Source organism: Coregonus lavaretus (assembly GCF_964263955.1).
Source record: "Coregonus lavaretus genome assembly, chromosome: 23".
In the NCBI taxonomy this organism is placed as follows: domain Eukaryota; kingdom Metazoa; phylum Chordata; class Actinopteri; order Salmoniformes; family Salmonidae; genus Coregonus; species Coregonus lavaretus.
The window spans coordinates 46,187,861-46,211,724 of record NC_140010.1 but is presented as its reverse complement, the minus strand read 5'-3'; the positions used below and the strand labels follow the sequence as shown (position 1 = coordinate 46,211,724).

At 41.2% G+C, this 23,864-nt stretch overlaps 1 protein-coding gene across 1 annotated transcript in view; it reads left to right on the top strand.

Annotated features, from left to right (window-relative positions):
- The window catches only part of dnaaf11 (dynein axonemal assembly factor 11), a gene marked incomplete at both ends in the record, with an annotated part of 76,186 nt that extends 52,951 nt beyond the window's left edge, over positions 1-23,235 (top strand). Inside the window, one exon of the mRNA XM_084188017.1 lies at positions 23,037-23,235. Within this exon, the coding sequence (XP_084044143.1) occupies positions 23,037-23,235 (199 nt within the window). The remainder of the gene's footprint in view (positions 1-23,036) is intronic.
- Between the last annotated feature and the right edge of the window lie 629 nt (positions 23,236-23,864).

Here is a 23,864-nt window from a genome sequence, read left to right as displayed (position 1 = left end):
AGTGGTTGATGTGTGGAGTGAAATAACTGAAATAGCCTACCCATTGAAAAACGAACAGGCGGGTAAGTGGCCTCCATTCGCTATTGCAGTGCATGCAGATGACATGTCTTTTTTCCCTGCCCCAGTTCCTGCCCATTTGATAATGGGCCATTCTAAATCGATTTTGTTTAAACATATTAGTACAGACTAGATTTAAATTGAGCATAGTCTGACGGGTGAAAATATGATCACTTGATGAGAGAACAGCGTGTGCAGCCTGAGGCAAGTATTTTTTTCTTCGACTTTCTCAAATCATCAATAGCCTATAGTCGCATCATGCAGCCCATACTGTATATGTTTTGATTTCTAAGATATTCTAAGTTTTGTTTCAAATTATCACTTTTACGCTCAGCATGGCCACTTTATATGTGCACTTGCTCCAGAATGGGGAAAATATCCTTTCTATTTGATTTAGCTAAGTTCAATTATATTCTTCTTACTATAAAATAATATAAAATAATGGCACAGGACTTATATACATATCTTGTCTGTTAAATGAACAAACCTACAGCCTATGGCATGGCGCATAGCCAGATAACACACAATAGGCCAACTCATACTCTGTTCTTCTGAAATACATTTGTGGCCCAAAAACAATACTCTAGTTTTGAAGTGGGACCGTTTTTTCCGGTTGAAACATGCGGTTTGGAGTATGGCACGTCTACTGTATGCAGTGCTCATTTCACCCCGGAGGACTTCGATGGCTTAGTATAACCAGTGGAAGGCAGGATTCGGAATGAGACTTCGACTGAAACCAGGTGCTGTGCCGAGCGTGAATGTGAAGCCTGCAACCTTTTATTTCCTACCGACCTGCCGGTACATCACGAGTGTCAGCAGTGATGGAGAGAAACCGGGTAAATTCAGTGTGGATTTTTACCTCCTTGGCTCTTCTTTGACTTTGGTCTTTGACTTTCCGTAAATTGGTGAGTCTCCACTCTCTCTCTACTTTATACACTACATGCTTCGCTTTGTGCTTGGGGGCATTGTCATTTTGAAACAGGAAAGGTCCTTCCCCAAACTGTTGCCACAAAGTTGTAAGCACAGAATCGTTTAGAATGTCATTGTATGCTGTAGTGTTAAGATTTCCCTTCACTGGAACTAAGGGGCCTAGCCCGAACCATGAAAAACAGCCCCAGACCATTATTCCTCCTCCACCAAACTTTACAGTTGGCACTATGCATTCGGGCAGGTAGCGTTCTCCTGGCATCCGCCAAACCCAGATTTGTTTGTTGGACTGCCAGATGGTGAAGCGTGATTCATCACTCCAGAGAACGCGTTTCCACTGCTCCAGAGTCCAATGGCGGCGAGCTTTACACCACTCCAGCCGACGACGCATTGTGAATGGTGATCAAAGGCTTGTGTACCGCTGCTCTGCCTTGGAAACCCATTTCATGAAGCTCCCGACGAACAGTTATTGTGCTGATGTTGCTTCCAGAGGCAGTTTGGAACTCGGTAGTGAGTATTGCAACCGAGGACAGACGATAACGTTAGCAGGCTAGTAGGGCTAACGTTAGCAGGCTAGTTGGCTAGCAACCTTACAAGCTGATTTGTAACAATAAATTCATAAAGAATTTGCTTGTAAGTTGGCTGAAAACGATTTGGTTTAATTTGAAGTTATACATTTGAAGTTATTTATTTTGGAGTTTACATTATAGGGAATAGGCTGGCTTGCCGGGTCCTCCATATTACATCACACCCCATAAATGTTTTTCCGGCATGACTTCGGCATTCTTCCAAATTCTGATCAGTTTTATGTAATAACTCGAAAAATAGAAAAGTGAGGTGTAACTTTGCATTGGCACTTTTTTGATACGTATTCTAATGCAAATCCATATGTTACATGTGGTTACGTTTAAGTCTTCTGGTATGAAAGGAGGGCCACTTCACCATGTTGTATAGTACACAGTGATGGGTGAGTGGTCTTGCATTAGTTATGAACCTAAGTGCTCCGTGATACACAGCGTCCAGCACCTTAAGGTTACTGGCGGAGGATCGCATGTAATTAAAATGTCACCACAATCCAATACGGATAAAAATGCACAAGATCCTTCCTAACTGACATAGAAAAACAAGATTTGTTCCTAAAATAGAAGCCACATTTCAACTTCAGTTTCTTTGTCAAGTTTTCAATGTGCTGTTTAAAATTGAGCATTTCATCTAACCAGATGCCTAGGTACTTATAAGAAGATACCCTTTTGATCAGTTGGCCATTTTAGAGTTATAGAGATAATTATAGAGGTAATTTATAGAGGTAAAGAAGTATAGAGGTAATTTATTGAAACGTGACCCCTGAGCTTACATTTGACATTTTAGTCATTTAGCAGACGCTCTTATCCAGAGCGACTTACAGTAGTGAGTGCATACATTTTCATACTTTTTTGTACCTTGAAGTGCTGTGCATTTGATTGGTTTCTTTCGCAGAGTTTACTTTTCCTCCAACTCCTAACCTCATACATCACGACCCAAGCAGTTGAAAGTTGAATCCAATTGCTTTGCCAATAGCGTGCGTTTCTCAGCGGTCATTATAACATTACAATACTTCTTCATTCTGATTATAAGGGTCAACAGCAGTGGCCGTATTCCACTGTTGACGATTTTTCAGACTTGCTCATTATATGGCTGTCGGCATTTACCTATTACACAACCTATTGCAGGAAGCCATTTTGAACTCTCCCTAACTAGGAGTGCATTATTAGAGCACCCTCAAACTAATGGCGCCATCCGTCTCCCATAGGTAAGGGCTAACGTCTGGGTTTACCTGTCCGTTACGAAGATAAGTGTTGGCTAAACTTAGACCAAGCTAACAGGTGTCATTAATCTTGCCCTGATCCCTCATAATTAATTTACTATGGATTAGCCCACCCTCTTCCAATGAGTAAGCTGTCAGTTAAGGAAAACTAAAAGAGAGGAAGAGAACCGCAAACCTTTTCGATGCACATGTAACTCCATTTGATCCTCTCTGTTCTCAGCTTCTTTTATCTAGAGGTAATTTGATTTGATTCTTTTAAGAGATTGAGAGCACGCAAACAGGCCCATATGCGACCACATCTACATCAAATCCAATTCGGTATAGATTCCTGGCAGGTACTGAAGCTAACCAGAACCTTGTGATGCTATTACCAAGCCCCATTTTGATGACAATGCAATTTCGTCGGCCAGTCACGGAAGCAGAGATTGATACCTTCCGAAGTCCTCATTCAAGCCACAGAATTCATCTTCTCCCTAAGCGACATTGTGACCCTGGTGCTTTTCCTGCACCGCAAACCAGCCATTCATATCAGAGAGCGCCGAGGCAATTAGAAACTCACTGTTCGGTTGTTGTTGTCCGCCGGCTTCATTCGCCCGCCAAATGAGTTATGAAATGCGAGGTGTAATGAAGTGGAGACGGGGCCCCTCCACCGTAGCTCCGGGGCGTTTATGTCAGCGGCTGTACAGCGAGATTAAATTATAATTGCCTCGCTCTTCCCGGTAAATCAGTCCCCTTTCATTTCTCTGCGTCCCACTGGCATTGACCACCCTAACTGCCACCCCCCTTGCTACATTGGTAAATTATGTGTTGTAAGTGAATGTGGTGGGGCTTTCTTTAAAGCAGCTTAATTCTGTCAGAGGGGGAAAAGGTCAAGTCCTGTCTGCATTGTTATCGCGTTAATGAGCTGGCCAATCAAAATGCCACCCGCCTCGGCATTTAATTAGATTTAGAGGCGGATTAAAGGAATATTAAATGTAAATGGGGAGAGGGAGAGGGTGAGGGCAGATGTTGGATTCCAGGCCAGAAGATTTCTACTGCTGGTTTTGGAAGGAAGTACATGCACCACAGTGAGAGCTGTTTTGTGTGTTAAGTATCGATGTGTAGCCTTGTGTGTTAAAATATTATTCTGTGGTGTAAGCTCTCCTATCTCCGAAAAGAACCGCTGTTTTCAAGGGAAGTTGCAAATAATGCCAGTGCCTGTCTTTCCTTAAAACAATCATACAGTCTCATGTAAGCAGGCGCTCATTTGAATTGAAAACAATGATATCTAGACTAGGCTACTTTTTTATTTAAATGCATTCGCTAACTCTTTGTGCACACTTTGTAGGACCTATATTACTCTTTAACCATCCCCAAATCGACCCATAAAGTACCTTCAGAAAGTATGAACATCCCTTGACTTTTTCCACATTTTGTTGTTACAAGGTGGGATTAAAATGTATTTGTCATTTTTTGTCAACGATCTACACAAAAAACTCTAATGTCAAAGTGGAAGAGAATTTCAAAGATTTGTAAAAAATTGATGAAAAATAAAACACTAATAAATCTTGATTACATAAGTATTCAACCCCCTGAGTCAATACATGTTAGAATCACCTTTGGCAGCAATTACAGTCTTTCTGGGTAAGTTTCTAAGAGCTTTGCACACTTGAATTGTACAATATTATTCTTAAAAAAATGTTTCAAGCTCTGTCAAGTTGGTTGTTGATCATTGCTAGACAGCCATTTTCAAGTTGTGCCATAGATTTTCAAGCCAATTTAAGTCAAACTGTAACTAGGCCACTCAGTAACATTCAATGTCGTCTTGGTAAACAACTCCAGTGCATATTTGGCCTTGTGTTTTAGGTTATTGTCCTGCTGAAAGGTGAATTTGGAATGCAGTGTCTGTTGGAATGCAGACTGAACCAGTTTTTCTTCTAAGAACATGCCTGTGCTTAGCTCTATTCCACTTATTTTATCCTAAAAAACTCACTTGTCGATGACAAGCATACCCATAACATGATGCAGCCACCACCATGCTTGAAAATATGAAGCGTGGTACTCAGTGATGTGTTGTGTTGGATTTGCCCCAAACACATCTTTGTGGTTTAATCTTTGTTTGAAATTCACTGCTCGACTGAGGGATCTTACAGATAATTGTATGTGTAGGGTACAGAGATGAGGAAGTCATTCAAAAATCATGTTAAACACTATTATTGCACACAGAGTGAGTCCATGCAACTTAATATGTGATTTGTTAAGCACATTTTTACTCCTGAACTTATTTAGGCTTGCCAAAACAAAGGTGTTGAATACTTATTGACTCAAGACATTTCAGCTTAACATTTTGTATTAATACAAAGAAAAATCAGGCTGTAACACAACAAAATGTAGAAAATGTCAAGGGGTGTGAATACTTTCTGAAGGCACTGTAGTAAATAAGTGTGCATAAAACATTTTGTAAAACCAATAGTTCAAAATTAGCTAATTCAATGTAGGTGGTTAAATATAGGTCACTCCCCAGTCCCCAAGCCCAACAATTAAATCAATTATATTTTTTAAATAATTGTGATAGCTAATCTGATTTTGTTCCTCTGATTTACATGATATTTATTGATTAATTGGCGAATGGACGACCACATTTCGCGGGATGAAACAGTGATTTATGAAGGAGTGGGATCAATCTGCCTTAAAGGCCCCCTCCAGAGGAAGTTGCCGGCACTATTTCAACTTAATTCCTGTCTTGATGCAGAAATGCTTGTTTAGTTTTATATGCCATTTAGTTCCACCCTCCGAACACCGGTGTATGGCTCCTTATAAATATTGATTAATCGGGCATGCACATCTCCACCTTCCTCAGTGTGCACAGCCCATATGGTCTCTGGCACAGGCCACACTCCATGATTTGTAAACAAACCAAACAGCCAGGGTCAAGGTAGCTTAGCTAGTCGCTACGGAGTACACCACAGATAACGGTAGCTACGACAAGGTGAAGGACCATCCAATCTTCCTCCCTCTTCTGCCACTGAATTGAGTGATCAAGGATGAATAGATAGTGTAGCGTTAATACTGAAGTTTTAGCGGCGACACTAGAGGCTAGCTAACCTACTCCCTGGACCAATAAAGCCAGCTAGCTAGCCAGGTAGCTATCTACCAGTAACTATTAGCAACTGTGGATAATTGGTTCCAAATTTTGTTTCAAACATGAGAGTACCTGTAACTATGCTAGCTAACTAGCTAGCTACCATTCAGCTGTTTTTCTGATAACCTAATTATCTGAAGAGTAAAGGTTAGGTAGGTAGTAGCTAGCTACTGTACTCTAAATGTAGTTAGCTTGTTCGCTAGCTAGCTAACTAAACAATAGCTGGAATGACCTTACTGTAATGTTTAAGTATCCCCACTAGCTGGCTACTAGATGGCCAATATAACAGTTGGCCCTAAAGCTTTTTGTAGGAAGCCAAGGAAAGCAACAATTGCCTGTATCAGTAATGAACACTACCTAGAATGTGGACCAATACTTTTGTAGCAATATACAGTGCATTCGGAAAGTATTCAGACCCCTTCCCTTTTTCCACATTCAGTTACATTACAGCCTTATTCTAAAATGTATTAAATATTTTTTTGCCCTCATTAATCTACACACAATACCGAATAATGACAAAGCGAAAACAGGTTTTTTACAAATAAAAACAGAAATACCTAATTTACAGAAGTATTCAGACCCTCGAAATTGAGCTCAGGTGCATCCTGTTTCAATTGAGCATCCTTGATGTTTCTACAACTTGATTGGAGTCCACCTTCCTCTGTATACAGTCAAGACAGTGCTGTCGGGTACCTACCCACTGTGTACATCAACACCTGGGTCAAGCCACCCATGATTGTCCAGCCTTGTTGTAGTCCTGACTCTACTCTACTTCACCTAGGTGGTGGAGGGATCTTAGCAGGGTTGGACAATCATGGACAGTTACCTGATTTGCATTTTTTGGGGAGAGAGAGAATCTTCTCTCAGTTTTCGGGGCTTGTGTGAGTGATGTTATTTAAAGTGACGCAGCGGTCTAAGGCACTGCATCGCAGTGCTTGAGGCGTCACTACAGACCCGGGTTCGATCCCAGGCTGTGTCACAACCGGCCGTGACCGGAAGTCCCATAGGGCGGTGCACAATATCAAACAATTAGGTTACTCCGATCAGAATTGGATCAGAATTGTATCAGTGTCCTCCTGATGCGATGTGGTACGCACTTACCTCCCAATCTCTGCAGAGCGCGTTGGAGTATAATTATTGTAAGCCTACATTAACAGGCACATGCGGTTTTTCAATCATGCAGTCGGGAGATTCATTTTTTAGATCAAAGTGAGCCTAGCTGCATGTGCACATTTGTTGATATTCATTGCTAGTTAGTGAGTTGTTTGCCCAGTTATAGCTCATTTTTGGTCAGCAATGAAAATCCTGGAAAAGTAATGGTATGTGCATCACCTGCATGTGTGCCAGTGGGCAGTTGCCAGAGGAGAGAGCGAGAGACATTGCGCAACAGGTAAAATAATGATATAGCCTACAACAGACTAACTATACTGAACAAAAATATAAACGCAACATGTATGTAAAGTGTTGGTGTCATGAGCGGAAATAAAAATCCCAGAAATGTTCCATACGCACATAAAACGTATTTCACTCAAATTGTTTTCACAAATATGTTTACATCCCTGTTAGTGAGCATTTCTCCTTTGCCAAGATAATCCATCCACCTGACAGCTGTGGCATATCAAGAAGCTGATTAAACAGCATGATCATTACACAGGTGCACCTTGTGCTGGGGACAACAAAAGGCCACTTTAAAATGTGCAATTTTGTCACACAACACAATGCCACAGATGAGGGAGCGTGCAATTGGCATGCTGACTGCAGGAATGTCCACTAGAGCTGTTGCCAGATAATTGTATGTTCATTTCTCTATCATAAGCTGCCTCCAACATCGTTTTAGAGAATTTTTGTTTAGTATATTTTTTGTTCAGTATACAGTGGGGAGAACAAGTATTTGATACACTGCCGATTTTGCAGGTTTTCCTACTTACAAAGCATGTAGAGGTCTGTAATTCCAGAAAATCACATTGTGTGATTTTTAAGTAAATAATTTGCATTTTATTGCATGACATAAGTATTTGATACATCAGAAAAGCAGAACTTAATATTTGGTACAGAAACCTTTGTTTGCAATTACAGAGATCATACGTTTCCTGTAGGTCTTGACCAGGTTTACACACACTGCAGCAGGGATTTTGGCCCACTCCTCCATGCAGACCTTCTCCAGATCCTTCAGGTTTCGGGGCTGTCGCTGGGCAATACGGACTTTCAGCTCCCTCCAAAGATTTTCTATTGGGTTCAGGTCTGGAGACTGGCTAGGCCACTCCAGGACCTTGAGATGCTTCTTACGGAGCCACTCCTTAGTTGCCCTGGCTGTGTGTCGGGTCGTTGTCATGCTGGAAGACCCAGCCACGACCCATCTTCAATGCTCTTACTGAGGGAAGGAGGTTGTTGGCCAAGATCTCGCGATACATGGCCCCATCCATCCTCCCCTCAATACGGTGCAGTCGTACTGTCCCCTTTGCAGAAAAGCATCCCCAAAGAGTGATGTTTCCACCTCCATGCTTCACGGTTTGGGATGGTGTTCTTGGGGTTGTACTCATCCTTCTTCTTCCTCCTAACACGGCGAGTGTAGTTTAGACCAAAAAGCTATATTTTTGTCTCATCAGACCACATGACCTTCTCCCATTCCTCCTCTGGATCATCCAGATGGTCATTGGCAAACTTCAGACGGGCCTGGACATGCGCTGGCTTGAGCAGGGGGACCTTGCGTGCGCTGCAGGATTTTAATCCATGGCGGCGTAGTGTGTTACTAATGGTTTTCTTTGAGACTGTGGTCCCAGCTCTCTTCAGGTCATTGACCAGGTCCTGCCATGTAGTTCTGGGCAGATCCCTCACCTTCCTCATGATCATTGATGCCCCATGAGGTGAGATCTTGCATGGAGCCCCAGACCGAGGGTGATTGACCGTCATCTTGAACTTCTTCCATTTTCTAATAATAGCGCCAACAGTTGTTGCCTTCTCACCAAGCTGCTTGCCTATTGTCCTGTAGTCCATCCCAGCCTTGTGCAGGTCTACAATTTTATCCCTGATGTCCTTACACATCTCTCTGGTCTTGGCCATTGTGGAGAGGTTGGAGTCTGTTTGATTGAGTGTGTGGACAGGTGTCTTTTATACAGGTAACGAGTTCAAACAGGTGCAGTTAATACAGGTAATGAGTGGAGAACAGGAGGGCTTCTTAAAGAAAAACTAACAGGTCTGTGAGAGCCGGAATTCTTACTGGTTGGTAGGTGATCAAATACTTATGTCATGCAATAAAATGCAAATTAATTACTTAAAAATCATACAATGTGATTTTCTGAATTTTTGTCTCACAGTTGAAGTGTACATATGATAAAAATTACAGACCTCTACATGCTTCGTTAGTAGGAAAACCTGCAAAATCGGCAGTGTATCAAATACTTGTTCTCCCCACTGTATATTCATACAGTTTAAGGGGGCACTTTTGTCATGAAGACAAGGTGAAGGTGCTCTCTACTTGAATGGCACAGCAGAATAATTCAGATTGTCCAAAGCACAGCATATGCCAACCATCTCGTATAACTGCGGGAGACTCAGAGCTAGAAAATTCTATAGCATACACTACAGTTGAGGAACAATGGGAAAGTAATTCTGCTTTGAAAGTTAAACTTGTAACCCCGCTTTTGAGAAAATGTCCCTTGAATGTTTTGGTACCTACTGGAGAGCGCTTCTTTGTCTACACCCATTCAGCATTGTTCACACCCCCTTAAGCTTTAGCCCCACCCATCTCTTTAAGGATTCACATGTGAGGCTATGTACTAAACAACCAAAGATTTCAAGACTATAGGCTGGTTTATACTACGGGTGTGTTCGTAAATTTAATCTGGAGTGCCAGAGTGTGCTCTGGGCGTTCGTAAACTCAGAGCGTTATCAGATTGTCAGTTTGTAAATTCAGAGCGTTTCGGTCTCGGAGCGTTCAGAGCGCACACTGGACGCTCTGGCCGAGGAGTAGGTTTGATCCGAGTGTTCTGACCTAAGCAGTCAAGCACCCAAACTAACTGGCTAACATTGGCTAGCTTGCTAGCTACTTCCAGACACAAATGAGAGAACAGCTCACTCTGACCATTTTACTCACCCTAGCAGAGCTGGTTAGGCGTTTTTTATGTTATCCAGAGCTTTGGTGACTGCAACTGTGCTGCTGGCAACAATTCAATTACGCTTCTTTCCAACATCTAATGACACTGGTCATTTTCAACAGGTGTTGAGCGTTCATAAATTTGTCAGTTATTCTGCGCTCTGGCACACTCAGATGAGAGTGCTCTGAAATCGGAGTAGATAGCCTGAGCAAATTTCTCAGCTACGTCTATCGACAGTTGTCGCAGTGACATCATAAACATCCTATTGAAATAGTTACTTGCATAGTGGAGTCTTTTGTTTAGACATGTAGCTAGCTAGCTAAACAATGGACCATAATCCCAACTCATAATGTTACTACCCTGCATGTCTCTGCAGGTAGCTAACCAACCAGGTTCAACGTTAGCTAGCTAACATTAGGCTACAACTAGCAATGCAAATGGCTCTGAGATACGAATAATATTACTACACAGATCATACACGTAACGTTAGCTAGCCAGCCAGCTAGCGTTAGCTAGCTAGCTAGCTAACAGTACACTTTAACTTTCAAACAACTTTCTGTCAAAATTAGAAACGTGTAATATCTGAAAATGTAGCGAGCTAGACTATCTTACACGTATGCATGGATGGATGCTTCTCCCTCGCTGTCACAGTTGCCCTTAGTTTGAAGATTTATCCAACATCCTTCTGTGTGTTCTCTTTTCGACTCCGTCTGCATATTTGCAATCAAATGCCAGAATTTTTCCATCTCCTTAGCTATCGTACTCTAATTCCACTGGTTTCAAAACTCGGTCCTCCAGAAAGTGGAGAGCAACACTTATGCAGTTCTACTAAGTGATATCTTTCAAAAAAGCAGCATTAGAAAGGATTACCTACACATACTGACCAGCTCATGTTATGGACAGAAGCGTGCTACATGGCAGACATATCCGAACTCATCTCTCTGCATTTCCAGCCCACTCATTATCTCAGCCAATCATGGCTAGCGGGAAGGTTGCTGTCTTTTTCCATGGCTAAACTCTTAATTTAACGATTATATTCATATTTACAGATGGCATACAAGTTTGTTATTAAGGCACATGAAAGTTCACATGTTCCAGAAGGCATTTCTGCCAAAAAACGCATTTTAAGTTAAAAAAAAGTTTGTTCAAATGGCTCTCCTGTGAAGTAGTGATGTGCGACATACGCCTAGTTTGTTGACATTGATAACCAGGCTATATGGACGTCATATTGTACAATTTGCCTCTCCCCTTTTCATGGTCACGGCTAGAAGGGATCCAGCTTTTGTCAAATTAACATAATATTTGACATTTCATAGCAGATTAGGAGAATTTACACAGCAGGTTAGAAGAATTACGTTAGCAAAAAAGTTGGGGTTAGCTAAAATGCAAAAATATAACTTTTTACGTTAATTTGACAAAAGCTGGGTCCCTTTTAGCCAGGACCCCTTTTCATACGCTTAGATTACATGGTTGCTTTCTAGACAAGGTTGTTTTTATTGATCTGTTGTTGTCAGTAGAGTAGGCCTAGACTACCATCGTATTAAAAAATATTCTGCTAATGTCTCTCCAGTCATATAAAGTGTAGTAGAATTGCATTCAATATTTATCAAAGGCCACATTTTTCCAGTGCAAAGGAAAGAAACGTCTCTTATATAGCCTATAAACCTATGCCACTCCGCGCTTATTAATTGCCTAAATTATCACTATCCAATCTACTCATCACATTAGGAATAGTAGGCTTACATTAGTCTGCAAATGCAATGCTAGAGGCATCAAATCCTTTGGTATAAAGGGGCATTTTTATGGTGGAAAGATTGCTTCCCAAAACTTAACTCAAGCAACACATGCTAATAACTAGACTACAAGCTATCGAACTAGCTAATTTTGGTTAACTTAGTGTTGTTGTTAATAACTGGTTAGCATAACATCGAAACTAAACTTGAAATCGATCAGACATGACTTACCAGTTATGAAATGATCGTAGCAAACCCTGTATTGACAGCTGTCTGGGTTCAGGTCTTGACAGGCAAAAAGGTTTCTTCGCTTTTCTGACAGTTCTCGAGTCTTATCTCATGTCACCAATGGTGTTTCATGATTGCGGGGAATCTGTAAAAAAAAAAAATTTAAATCCTGTTGTCTTTTCTGCCTTGTTAGAGCGATTTCCAAACGGCTGAAGGTACCATGTTCATCTGTACAAACAATAGTACGTATTGTTCCCAGCACAAGGTGCACCTGTGTAATGATAATGCTGTTTAATCAGCTTCTTGATATGCCACACCTGTCAGGTGGATGGATTATCTTGGCAAAGGAGAAATACTTACGAACAGGGATGTTAACAAATTTCTGCACAAAATTTGAGAGAAAAATGCTTTATGTGCATATGGAACATTTCTGGGATCTTTTATTTCAGCTCATGAAATATGGGACATGTTGCGTTTATATTTTTGTTCAGTATAGAAATTCTGTTTTTCTTTTTAATTATTCTGGAATGTTTAGCATGGCTATAAATGATAGAGAAGTTGACTAAAGCACAAACAGAGCTGGCTACTAGGCATGACAAAGAAACATGCATACAATACAATCGAGGTGAGTGCGTTGGAAATGCTTTTGGCAGTTAATCTGCTTCTGTTCTGTGGGTTGCACTGTGTGCTCTTTTTAAAGGATGGGTTCCAATCTCTCAAAGGACCTAGGATCCAGGTGGACGGGTGGTCTGTCAGTCACTAGGATGACAACCCAACTTGGGAGGATGGAGGTTTTAGCAGGTGGAATAGTGGAGAACAATTGGAGATTTACTCAGTAGCAGTGCAAATATCATGGTACAGCTACAGTATATGGACACTCAATCATTATGGTACTTTTTAATGGTAAGTTTACAAACATATATTATGATAAATAGAATTGAAACTTGTATCTCATTATGGTAAATGGTGAAATAAGTATAGCCAGTTATCATTTTAATGGCTTAGCAGATAATAAGAACACGATCAGTATTTACCTGGCTAAAAGAGACGGAATATAATGTATATTGTTTACAGGAAACTCATTCAACAATTTTAGATGAAGTTGTGTGGAGAAAGTACTGGGGGAGGGAGCGAAATATACTTCTCCCATGGGCAAAGAAACTCAAAAGGGGTGATGATATTAATTAACATTTTACATTTGAGTCATTTAGCAGACGCTCTTATCCAGAGCGACTTACAGTTAGTGCATACATTATTTATTTTTTCATAGAGGCTGTAGATAATTTTTCTAACCTCTCTGGATTACAACCAAATTATGATAAGTGTACTTACTATATTACGTATTGGATCACTAAAAAAAAGACTACTTTTACATTACTGTGTAGTTTACCAATAAAATGGTCTGACGGTGAAGTGGGTATACTCGGTATTCATATCCCGAAAGAAATAAATTATCTCACTACTATTTTAATAGAAAGTTAGCAAAAATAGATAAGATCTTGCTACCGTGGAAAGGAAAATGCCTGTCTATTTGTGGAAAAATCACCCTGATTTATCTCTTTAGTCATATCCCAGTTTACCTATTTGCTTATGGCCTTGCCTACAGTCGTGGTCAAAAGTTTTGAGAATGACACAAGTATTGGTCTTCACAAAGTTCGCTGCTTCAGTGTTATGAGATATTTTTGTCAGATGTTACTACGGTATACTGAAGTATAATTACAAGCATTCCATAAGTGTCAAAGGCTTTTATTGACAATTACATTAAGTTTATGCAAAGAGTCAATATTTGTGGGATTTTGTTTGTCCACCCGCCTCTTGAGGATCAACCACAAGTTCTCAATGGGATTAAGGTCTGGGGAGTTTCCTGGCCATGGACCCAACATTTCGATGTTTTGTTCCCCGATGCCACTTAGTTATCACTTTTGCCTTATGGCAAGGTGCTCCATCATGCTGGAAAAGGCATTGGTCGTCACCAAACTGTTCTTGGATGGTTGGGAGAAGTTGCTCTCGGAGGATGTGTTGGTACCATTCTTTATTCATGGCTGTGTTCTTAGGAACAATTGTGAGTGAGCCCACTCCCTTGGCTGAGAAGCAACCCCACACATGAATGGTCTCAGGATGCTTTACTGTTGGCATGACACAGGACTGATGGTATTTCTCACCTTGTCTTCTCCGGACAAGGTGTTTTCCGGATGCTCCAAACAATCGGAAAGGGGATTCATCAGAGAAAATGACTTTACCCCAGTCCTCAGCAGTCCAATCCCTGTACCCTTTGCAGAATATCAGTCTGTCCCTGATGTTTTTCCTGGAGAGAAGTTGCTTCTTTGCTGCCCTTCTTGACACCAGGCCATCCTCCAAAAGTCTTCGCCTCACTATGCGTGCAGATGCACTCACACCTGCCTGCTGCCATTCCTGAGCAAGCTCTACACTGGTGGTGCCCCGATCCCGCAGCTGAATCAACTTTAGGAGACGGTCCTGGCGCTTGCTGGACTTTCTTGGGTGCCCTGACACCTTATTCACAACAATTGAACCTCTGTCCTTGAAGTTCTTGATGATCCGATAAATGGTTGATTTAGGTGCAATCTTACTAGCAGCAATATCCTTGCCTGTGAAGCCCTTTTTGTGCAAAGCAATGATGATGGCACGTGTTTCCTTGCAGGTAACCATGGTTAACAGAGGAAGAACAATGATTTCAAGCACCACCCTCCTTTTAAAGCTTCCAGTCTGTTATTCTAACTCAATCAGCATGACAGAGTGATCTCCAGCCTTGTCCTCGTCAACACTCTCACCTGTGTTAACGAGATAATCACTGACATGATGGCAGCTGGTGCTTTTGTGGCAGGGCTGAAATGCAGTGGAAGTGTTTTTGGGGGATTAAGTTCATTTTCATGGCAAAGATGGTCTTTGCAATTCATTGCAATTCATCTGATCACTCTTCATGACATTCTGGAGTATATGCAAATTGCCATCATCAGAACTGAGGCAGCAGACATTGTGAAAATTAGTATTTGTGTCATTCTCAAAACTTTTGACCACGACCGTACACCTAGCGACTTGGTTTTTAAATGATATGAGCAAAACATGTTCCATTTCATTTGGAACGGCAAGCCAGACAAAATTAAACGGGCCTATTTATATAATGAATATGAATTTGGAATGCAGAAATTAATACATATTAGAGCAATGGACCTCTCACTAAAGGCTTCAGTCATACAAAAGTTATACTTAAATTGAATAAAATCAAATGTTATTTGTCACATGCGCCAAATAAGAGGTAAAATGCTTACTTACTAGCCCTTAGCCAACAATACAGTTAAGAAAATATTTACTAAATAAACTAAAGTTTATTAAAAAAGTAATACAGTAAAATAAAATTAAGGCTATATACAGGGGCTACCGGTACCGAGTCAATGTGCGGGGGTACAGGTTAGTCGAGGTAATTGAGGTAATATGTACAGGACCAGTCAAAAGTTTGGACACCTACTAATTACAGGGTTTTTCTTTATTTTTACTATTTTCCACATTGTATAATAAAAGTGAAGACAAACTATGAAATAGCACAAATGGAATCATGTAGTAACCAAAAAAGTGTTAAACAAATGAAAATATATTTGAGATTTGAGATTCTTCAAAGTAGCCACCCTTTTTGCCTTGATGACAGCTTTGCACACTCTTGGCATTCTCTCAACCAGCTTCATGAGGTAGACACCTGGAATGCATTTCAATTAACAGGTGTGCCTTCTTAAAAGTTAATTTGTGGAATTTATTTCCTTCTTAATGCATTTGAGCCAATCAGTTGTGTTGTGACAAGGTAGGGGGGTATACAGAATATAGCCTTATTTGGTAAAAGACCAAGTCCATATAATGGCAAGAACAACTTAAATAAGCAAAGAGAAACGACAGTACATCATTACTTTAAGACATGAAGGTCAGTCAATCTAGAAAATGTCAAGAACTTTGAACGTTTCTTCAAGTGCAGTCACAAAAACCATCAAGCGCTATGATGAAACTGGCTCTCATGAGGAACGCCACAGGAATGGAAGACCCAGAGTTACCTCTGCTGCAGAGGATAAGTTCATTAGAGTTAACTGCACCTTAGATTGCAGCCCAAATAAATGCTTCACAGTGTTCAAGTAACAGACACATCTCAACATCAACTGTTTAGAGGAGACTGCGTCAATCAGGCCTTCATGGTCGAATTGCTGCAAAGAAACCACTACTAAAGGACACCATAATAATAATAAGAAGACGAAACTTGCTTTGGCCAAGAAACACGAACAATGGACATTAGGCCGGTGGAGATCTGTCCTGAGATTTTTGGTTCCAACCGCCGTGTCTTTGTGAGACGCAGAGTAGGTCAACGGATGATCTCTGCATGTGTGGTTCCCACCATGAAGCATGGAGGAGGAGGTGTGATGGTGTGGGGGTGCTTTTCTGGTGACACTGTGATTTATTTAGAATTCAAGGCACACTTAACCAGCATGGCTACCACAGCATTCTGCAGCGATACACCATCCCATCTGGTTTGCACTTAGTGGGACTATCATTTGTTTTTCAACAGGACAATGACCCAAAACACATCTCCAGGCTGTGTAAAGGCTATTTGACCAAGAAGGAGAGTGATGGAGTGCTGTATCAGATGTCCTGGCCATCACACAACCTCAACCCAATTGAGATGGTTTTGGACGAGTTGGACCGCAGAGTGAAGGAAAAGCAGCCAACAAGTGCTTAGCATATGTAGGAACTCCTTCAAGACTGTTGGCAAAGCATTCTTCATGAATCTGGTTGAGAGAATGCCAAGAGTGTGCAAAGCTGTCATCAAGGCAAAGTGTGGCTACTTTGAAGGATCTCACATATAAAATATATTTAGATGTAACACTTTTTTGGTTACTACATGATTCCATATGTGTTATTTCATAGTTTTGATGTCTTCACTATTATTCTACAATGTAGAAAATACAGTGAGGGAAAAAAGTATTTGATCCCCTGCTGATTTTGTACGTTTGCCCACTGACAAAGACATGATCAGTCTATAATTTGAATGGTAGGTTTATTTGAACAGTGAGAGACAGAATAACAATAAAAAAATCCAGAAAAACGCATGTCAAATATGTTATGAATTGATTTACATTTTAATGATGGAAATAAGTATTTGACCCCTCTGCAAAACATTATTTAGTACGTGGTGGCAAAACCCTTGTTGGCAATCACAGAGGTCAGACGTTTCTTGTAGTTGGCCACCAGGTTTGCACACATCTCAGGAGGGATTTTGTTCCACTCCTCTTTGCAGATCTTCTCCAAGTCATTAAGGTTTCCAGGCTGATGTTTGGCAACTCGAACCTTCAGCTCCCTCCACAGATTTTCTATGGGATTAAAGGTCTGGAGACTGGCTAGGCCACTCCAGGACATTAATGTGCTTCTTCTTGAGCCACTCCTTTGTTGCCTTGTCCGTGTGTTTTGGGTCATTGTCATGCTGGAATACCCATCCACGCTGGAATACCCATCCATGACCCATTTTCAATGCCCTGGCTGAGGGAAGGAGGTTCTCACCCAAGATTTGACGGTACATGGCCCCATCCATCGTCCCTTTGATGCTGTGAAGTTGTCCTGTCCCCTTAGCAGAAAAACACCCCCAACGCATAATGTTTCCACCTCCATGTTTGACGGTGGGGATGGTGTTCTTGGGGTCATAGGCAGCATTCCTCCTCCAAACACGGCGAGTTGAGTTGATGCCAAAGAGCTCGATTTTGGTCTAATCTGACCACAACACTTTCACCCAGTTCTCCTCTGAATCATTCAGATGTTCATTGGCAAACTTCAGACGGGCCTGTATATGTGCTTTCTTGAGCAGGGGGACCTTGCGGGCGCTGCAGGATTTCAGTCCTTCACGGCGTAGTGTATTACCAATTGTTTTCTTGGTGACTATGGTCCCAGCTGCCTTGAGATCATTGACAAGATCCTCCCGTGTAGTTCTGGGCTGATTCCTCACCGTTCTCATGATCATTGCAACTCCATGAGGTGAGATCTTGCATGGAGCCTCAGGCCGAGGGAGATTGACAGTTCTTTTGTGTTTCTTCCATTTGCGAATAATCGCACCAACTGTTGTCACCTTCTCACCAAGCTGCTTGGCGATGGTCTTGCAGCCCATTCCAGCCTTGTGTAGGTCTACAATCTTTTCCCTGACGTCCTTGGAGAGCTCTTTGGTCTTGGCCATGGTGGAGAGTTTGGAATCTGATTGATTGATTGCTTCTGTGGACAGGTGTCTTTTATACAGGTAACAAGCTGAGATTAGGAGCACTCCCTTTAAAAGTGTGCTCCTAATCTCAGCTCGTTACCTGTATAAAAGACACCTGGGAGCCAGAAATCTTTCTGATTGAGAGGGGGTCAAATACTTATTTCCCTCATTAAAATGCAAATCATTTTTTAACATTTTTGACATGCGTTTTTCTAGATTATTTTGTTGTTATTCTCTCTCTCACTGTTCAAATAAACCTACCATTAAAATTATAGACTGATCATTTCTTTGTCAGTGGGCAAACGTACAAAATCAGCAGGGGATCAAATACTTTTTTCCCTCACTGTAGTAAAAAAAGAAATAAAGAAAACCCTGGAATTTGTAGGTGTGTCCAAACGTTTGACTTGTACTGTATATATTTCCCAAAAAATATATGGGGATTGGAAATGATGCAGACAATTACATTGATGGAAGCCACAATCTATCTGCAATATTAAAGCTGATCTAACCCCTAAAATGTTTTAATAAACATGCAGTGTCCATGTTTCATGTGACATTTTTAATGACATGTAGATGTTTTGTTGTTGCTAGGAGTTATGGTCTAATTGTGCCTATCTAGACTCTTATTCCTGTAACTATACATGTGAAGCTGCAAGAAAGTCATTTTTAAATGTATTTCAAACCATTTTGAAAGTTTTACCCTGATGTTACACATTGGTTCCTTTATTTATAGAAAGACCCATATATATATGTTTTATTGTCACATACACTGGATAGGTGCAGTAAAATGTGTTGTTTTAAGGGTCAGCCATAGTGGTATGGCACCCCTGGAGCAAATTAGGGTTAAGTGCCTTGCTCAAGGGCCCATCAACTGATTTTTCACCTTGTCTGCTCATGTATTCAAACTAGCGACCGTTTGGTTACTGGCCCAACGCTCTAACCGCTTGGCTGCCAGCCATCCTATTTATCAGCGTCTCTGGAGCAACTGGGGTTAAGTGCCTTGCTCAAGGGCAAAACGGCATCTTTTTTTACCTCGTAGGCGCCAGGATTCGAACAAGCGACCTTTCAGTTACTGGCCTAAGACTCTAACCATTTTCTACCCCAGTAGCCGGACGCTGCTCTGGCCTGGAGGAAGTGCCGCTGCAGTGTCGGCTCTCCACAGCCGACTGGTCGGTATTCTGCAAGGATCCCTACCCGAAGGGGTCTTCCCCTTCCCTGGAGAACGGAGTTAGTAGGATGCTCCTGGATGACTTGGTGGATGTTCCTGTTCTCGATCCTACCACCCAGCCATGGAGATATGTCACTTGCCGTGGAAGTCGAAAACAGCGACCTCTGGCAACGGGGGCCTCCTTGGCGAAGGTAAGCCTGGACTAGAAACAGCTTCGCTGCCCTGGATCCAGAGATTCCGGCGCATTCTTCCCTGGGGGTTTCCGATTCGAGATCAGATCCGGAGATACATGCTCCTTTGTCCTTTGTTCTGTCTCCCACACCGGTGGCTTCTACCTCGGGTTCAGATCCTCAGAGCTCCCCCTCATCGGACCGTGAGGCTGTCTGAAGACTCCGGCCCATTCATCATCCACGATGGATACTACGGTCCTCTGGATTTGCGAAACCACTCCAACCGTTCTACGACAGCTGTTGGGAGCTGACACTGTCGTAGTCCATGTGGGGTCAAACGACATTAGGAGGGAAACCTCGGAACTCCAGAAAATGTATTTTAAAGAACTGAATCTAGCTCTGAAATATTCTAGAAATTGGCCAATTATTCCAGGTCTGGTACCATCGTTGGGCCACGGGTGTGAAAGATTCAGCAGGCTACTGGCATTACACACCTGGCTAAAAGATTACTGTAGCTCTGTTGGAATAACTTTTATAGATAACTTTGACACCTTCTGGAAACAGAAGATGCTCTACAGGAAAGATGGAGCCCATCCAAATCATCTTGGCTCCTGGACTCTGTCCACATATTTCAAGGCTGAATTGAGACAATGACGTATTTTAGACCCAAGCCCAGCTCAGATAATCCCTACCGTTGTCGTAATACTGCAACAAATGTATATTATCCCAGGGGCGTTGACAGTCACAATGTAAGTAACCTAATGTCGCTCTAACTCCACTGAATGCCTCTGTCAATCCTACAGCTATTGTATACAGTAATCATGTGCCTATGAACCAGAGTTATACTGTTAGCACTGAGGTGGTGTGCCCTAGTAGGAAGTCCACTGTGTGCAGCTCACCCTGCACTATCAGCTCAAACATAAATAACATTCATGTCTACTACTGATAAGCTTCCCAGTAATGCAATTAAACAATCAAGCATCCCAGAAAAGTGCTAAAAATAGCCCACAATTCAAATGTAGCCTAAGAAACAAGATTCATGAAATCAATAACTTGCTAGTAACAGATGACATTCATATTCTGACTCTGAAACTCACTTAGATAATACGTTTAATGATACAGTGGTAGCAATACATGGTTATAACATATATAGAAAATACAGAAATGCCAATGGGGGCAGTTTTGCAGTCTATATTTAGAGCCACATTCCTGTAAAGCTTAGAGGATCTAATGTTAAATACTGTTGAAGTAATATGGTTACATGTTCACCTGCATCACCCGAAGCCCATTCTTGTGGGAAGCTGCTATAGACCACCAAGTGCTAACAATCAGTATCTGTATAATATGTGTGATATGCTTGATAATGTATGTAATATGAACAGAGAGGTATATTTTATTGTGGCCTAACTATTGACTGGCTTTCATCAAGCTGCCCACTCAAGAAAAAACGTCAAACTGTAACCATTGCCTGCAACCTGGTTCAGGTTATCATTCAACCTACCAGGATATTTACAAACAGCACAGGAATTAAATCAACATGTATTGATCACATCTTTACTAATGCTGCAGAAATCTGATTTAAAGCAGTATCCAAATACATTGGATGTAGTGATCACAATATAGTAGCCATATCTTCAATCTAAGCCTACTAGAAAGTGTGTGCCCTCAGGCCTGGAGGGAACCAAAAGTCATTCCGCTACCCAAAAATAGTAAAGCCCCCTTTACTGGCTCAAATAGCCGACCAATCAGCCTGTTAGCAATCATTAGTAAACTTTTGGGGGGAAAATGTTTTTTGACCAGATACAATGCTATTTTACAGTAAACAAATCGACAACAGACTTTCAGCACACTTATAGGGAAGGACATTCAACATGCACACCACTTACATAAATGACTGATGATTGGCTGAGCGAAATTGATGATCTAAATATTGTTGGAGCTGTTTTGTTAGACTTCAGTGCGGCTTTTGACATAATTGATCATAGTCTGCTGCTGGAAAAACGTATGTGTTATGGCTTTACACCCCCTGCTATAGTGTGGATAAAGAGTTACCTGTCTAACAGAACACAGAGGGTGTTCTTTAATGGAAGCCTCTCCAACATAATCCAGGTAGAATCAGGAATTACCTAGGGCAACTGTCTAGGCCCATTACTTTTCAATCTTTACTAATGGCATGCCACTGGCTTTAAGTAAAGCCAGAGTGACTATGTATGCGGATGACTCAACACTATACATGTCAGCTACTTAAGCTAGTGAAATTACTGCAACACTTAACAAAGAGCTGCAGTCAGTTTCAGAATGGGTGGCAAGAAATATGTTAGTCCTAAATATGACAAAACCTTAAAACATTGTATTTCGGACAAATCATTCACTATACCCTAAACCTCAACCAATTCTTGTAATGAATAATATGGAAATTGAGCAAGCTGATGTGACTAAACTGCTTGGAGTAACCCTGGATTGTAAACTGTCATGGTCAAAACATGTTGATTCAACAGTAGCTAAGATGGGGAGAAGTCTTTCCATAATAAAGTGCTGCTCTGCCTTAACAACATTATCAACAAGGCAGGTCCTACAGGCCCTAGTTGTGTCGCACTTGGACTACTGTCCAGTCTTGTGGTCAGGTGCCACAAAGAAGGACTTAGGAAAATTACAATTTGCTCAGAGCAGGGCAGCAGGGGTGGCCCTTAAATGTATGCATGTCATTCTCTCATGGCTCAAAGTAGAGGAGAGATAGACTTCATCACTACTTGTTTTTGTAAGAAGTATTGACATGCTGAATGCACCTAGCTGTCTGTTTAAACTACTAGCACACATTTCTGACACCCATTCATACCCCACAAGACATGCCACCAGAGGTCTCTTCACAATCCCCAAGTCCAGAACAGACTATGGGAGGCGCACACTACTACATAGAGCCATGGCTACATGGAACTCTATTCCACATTAGGTAACTGATGCAAGCAGTAGACTCAGATTTTAAAAACAGATTTTGTATTGTAGATATGTGGTAGTAGAGTAGTGGCCTGAGGGCACACACTTAATGTGTTGTGAAAATTGTTATGAAATGTAATGTCATGTAATGTTTGTAATTGTATATAACTGCCTTAATGTTGCTGGACCCAAGGAATGGGGATCCTTAATAAATACAAATACCTCGAGGCTATCTGCCATCCATAAAGTGATGTGTGTCCTGCCGTGGAGTATTTCTGTGGGTGTAATGTACTCTTTGTGTTTGTAATATGCATTGTGTAGTATTATAAACTGTACGTACTTTATAAATAACACGTGTGCATTATTTAGCACTTTCCTGACTATTACATTTGGTTCCCTGGTACCAGTCAAGAGCAGCAGTATAATGAAAGTATTTAATGTACATATTTAGAAGGAAGGAAGGAAATATTTATTTTAAGGAAGCCAGCCATAATCATATAAGTGACATACAATTTGTATAAATCCTTTCCTTATGGGTTTACTTGTTATTTTTTTCCCATTATAGGAAAGGGAACAGCCGGCAGAGGTTGGAGGTGGATCCCAGTAAGCACTCAGGGGTCGACTTGGCCAACATTGTCCCACGAGAGAACAGCGCTGGAGAGGGACCTCTGGAGATGTCAAGGAAACGGTTGATCACTGCGACAGAGCAGACCACCTTTTATGATAACTTTGTGGACAACCCAGATGTTCCCCCTTTGATATGAGAGTGAAATTAAAAAATCGGTCTGACAAATTTGTGAACGCACCAAGACAGATAGAGAAGATAAATATTTTGTGTCCAGCCTTTAATGCAATAGCTTTCACCTGTTCTGAATGACTATTTGCAGATGCATATCAAGTGACATAAATATCATAGATCTGCATATCATCTGACATAAATGTACAAATATATTTAATACAGTAAATGCAAGATACGTCTATCCAGCAGGTCTGTTTGAATGGTGTGCAAGTCAGAGATGCTCATAGATGTCAGTACAGTATATCATTGTGTATTGAGTTATGATGGTAGTACAAGAAACCCTCCTGAACGTGTGTTTAGTTGCTCTGTGGTCCATTTTTGTTTGAACTGAGTTATATCCTTTCCTTTTTATATTGGTGATGTTCCCCACATACAAAATAATCGATTTCTATAGTAAATTGTTGTGTGCTGTAGAATACCATACTACACACTGTAATATCCCTCGATCATGTGTAGTACTTACTATAGAATGTTGTAGAATACTATAGTAAATACTACAGTATTTAATTTGCATATATCATGCCCATTTCCGTCCCCCATATCGCAGTTTGTGCCACCCCTAAGTAAGAAACCTACATACCAAGTATAGACTAT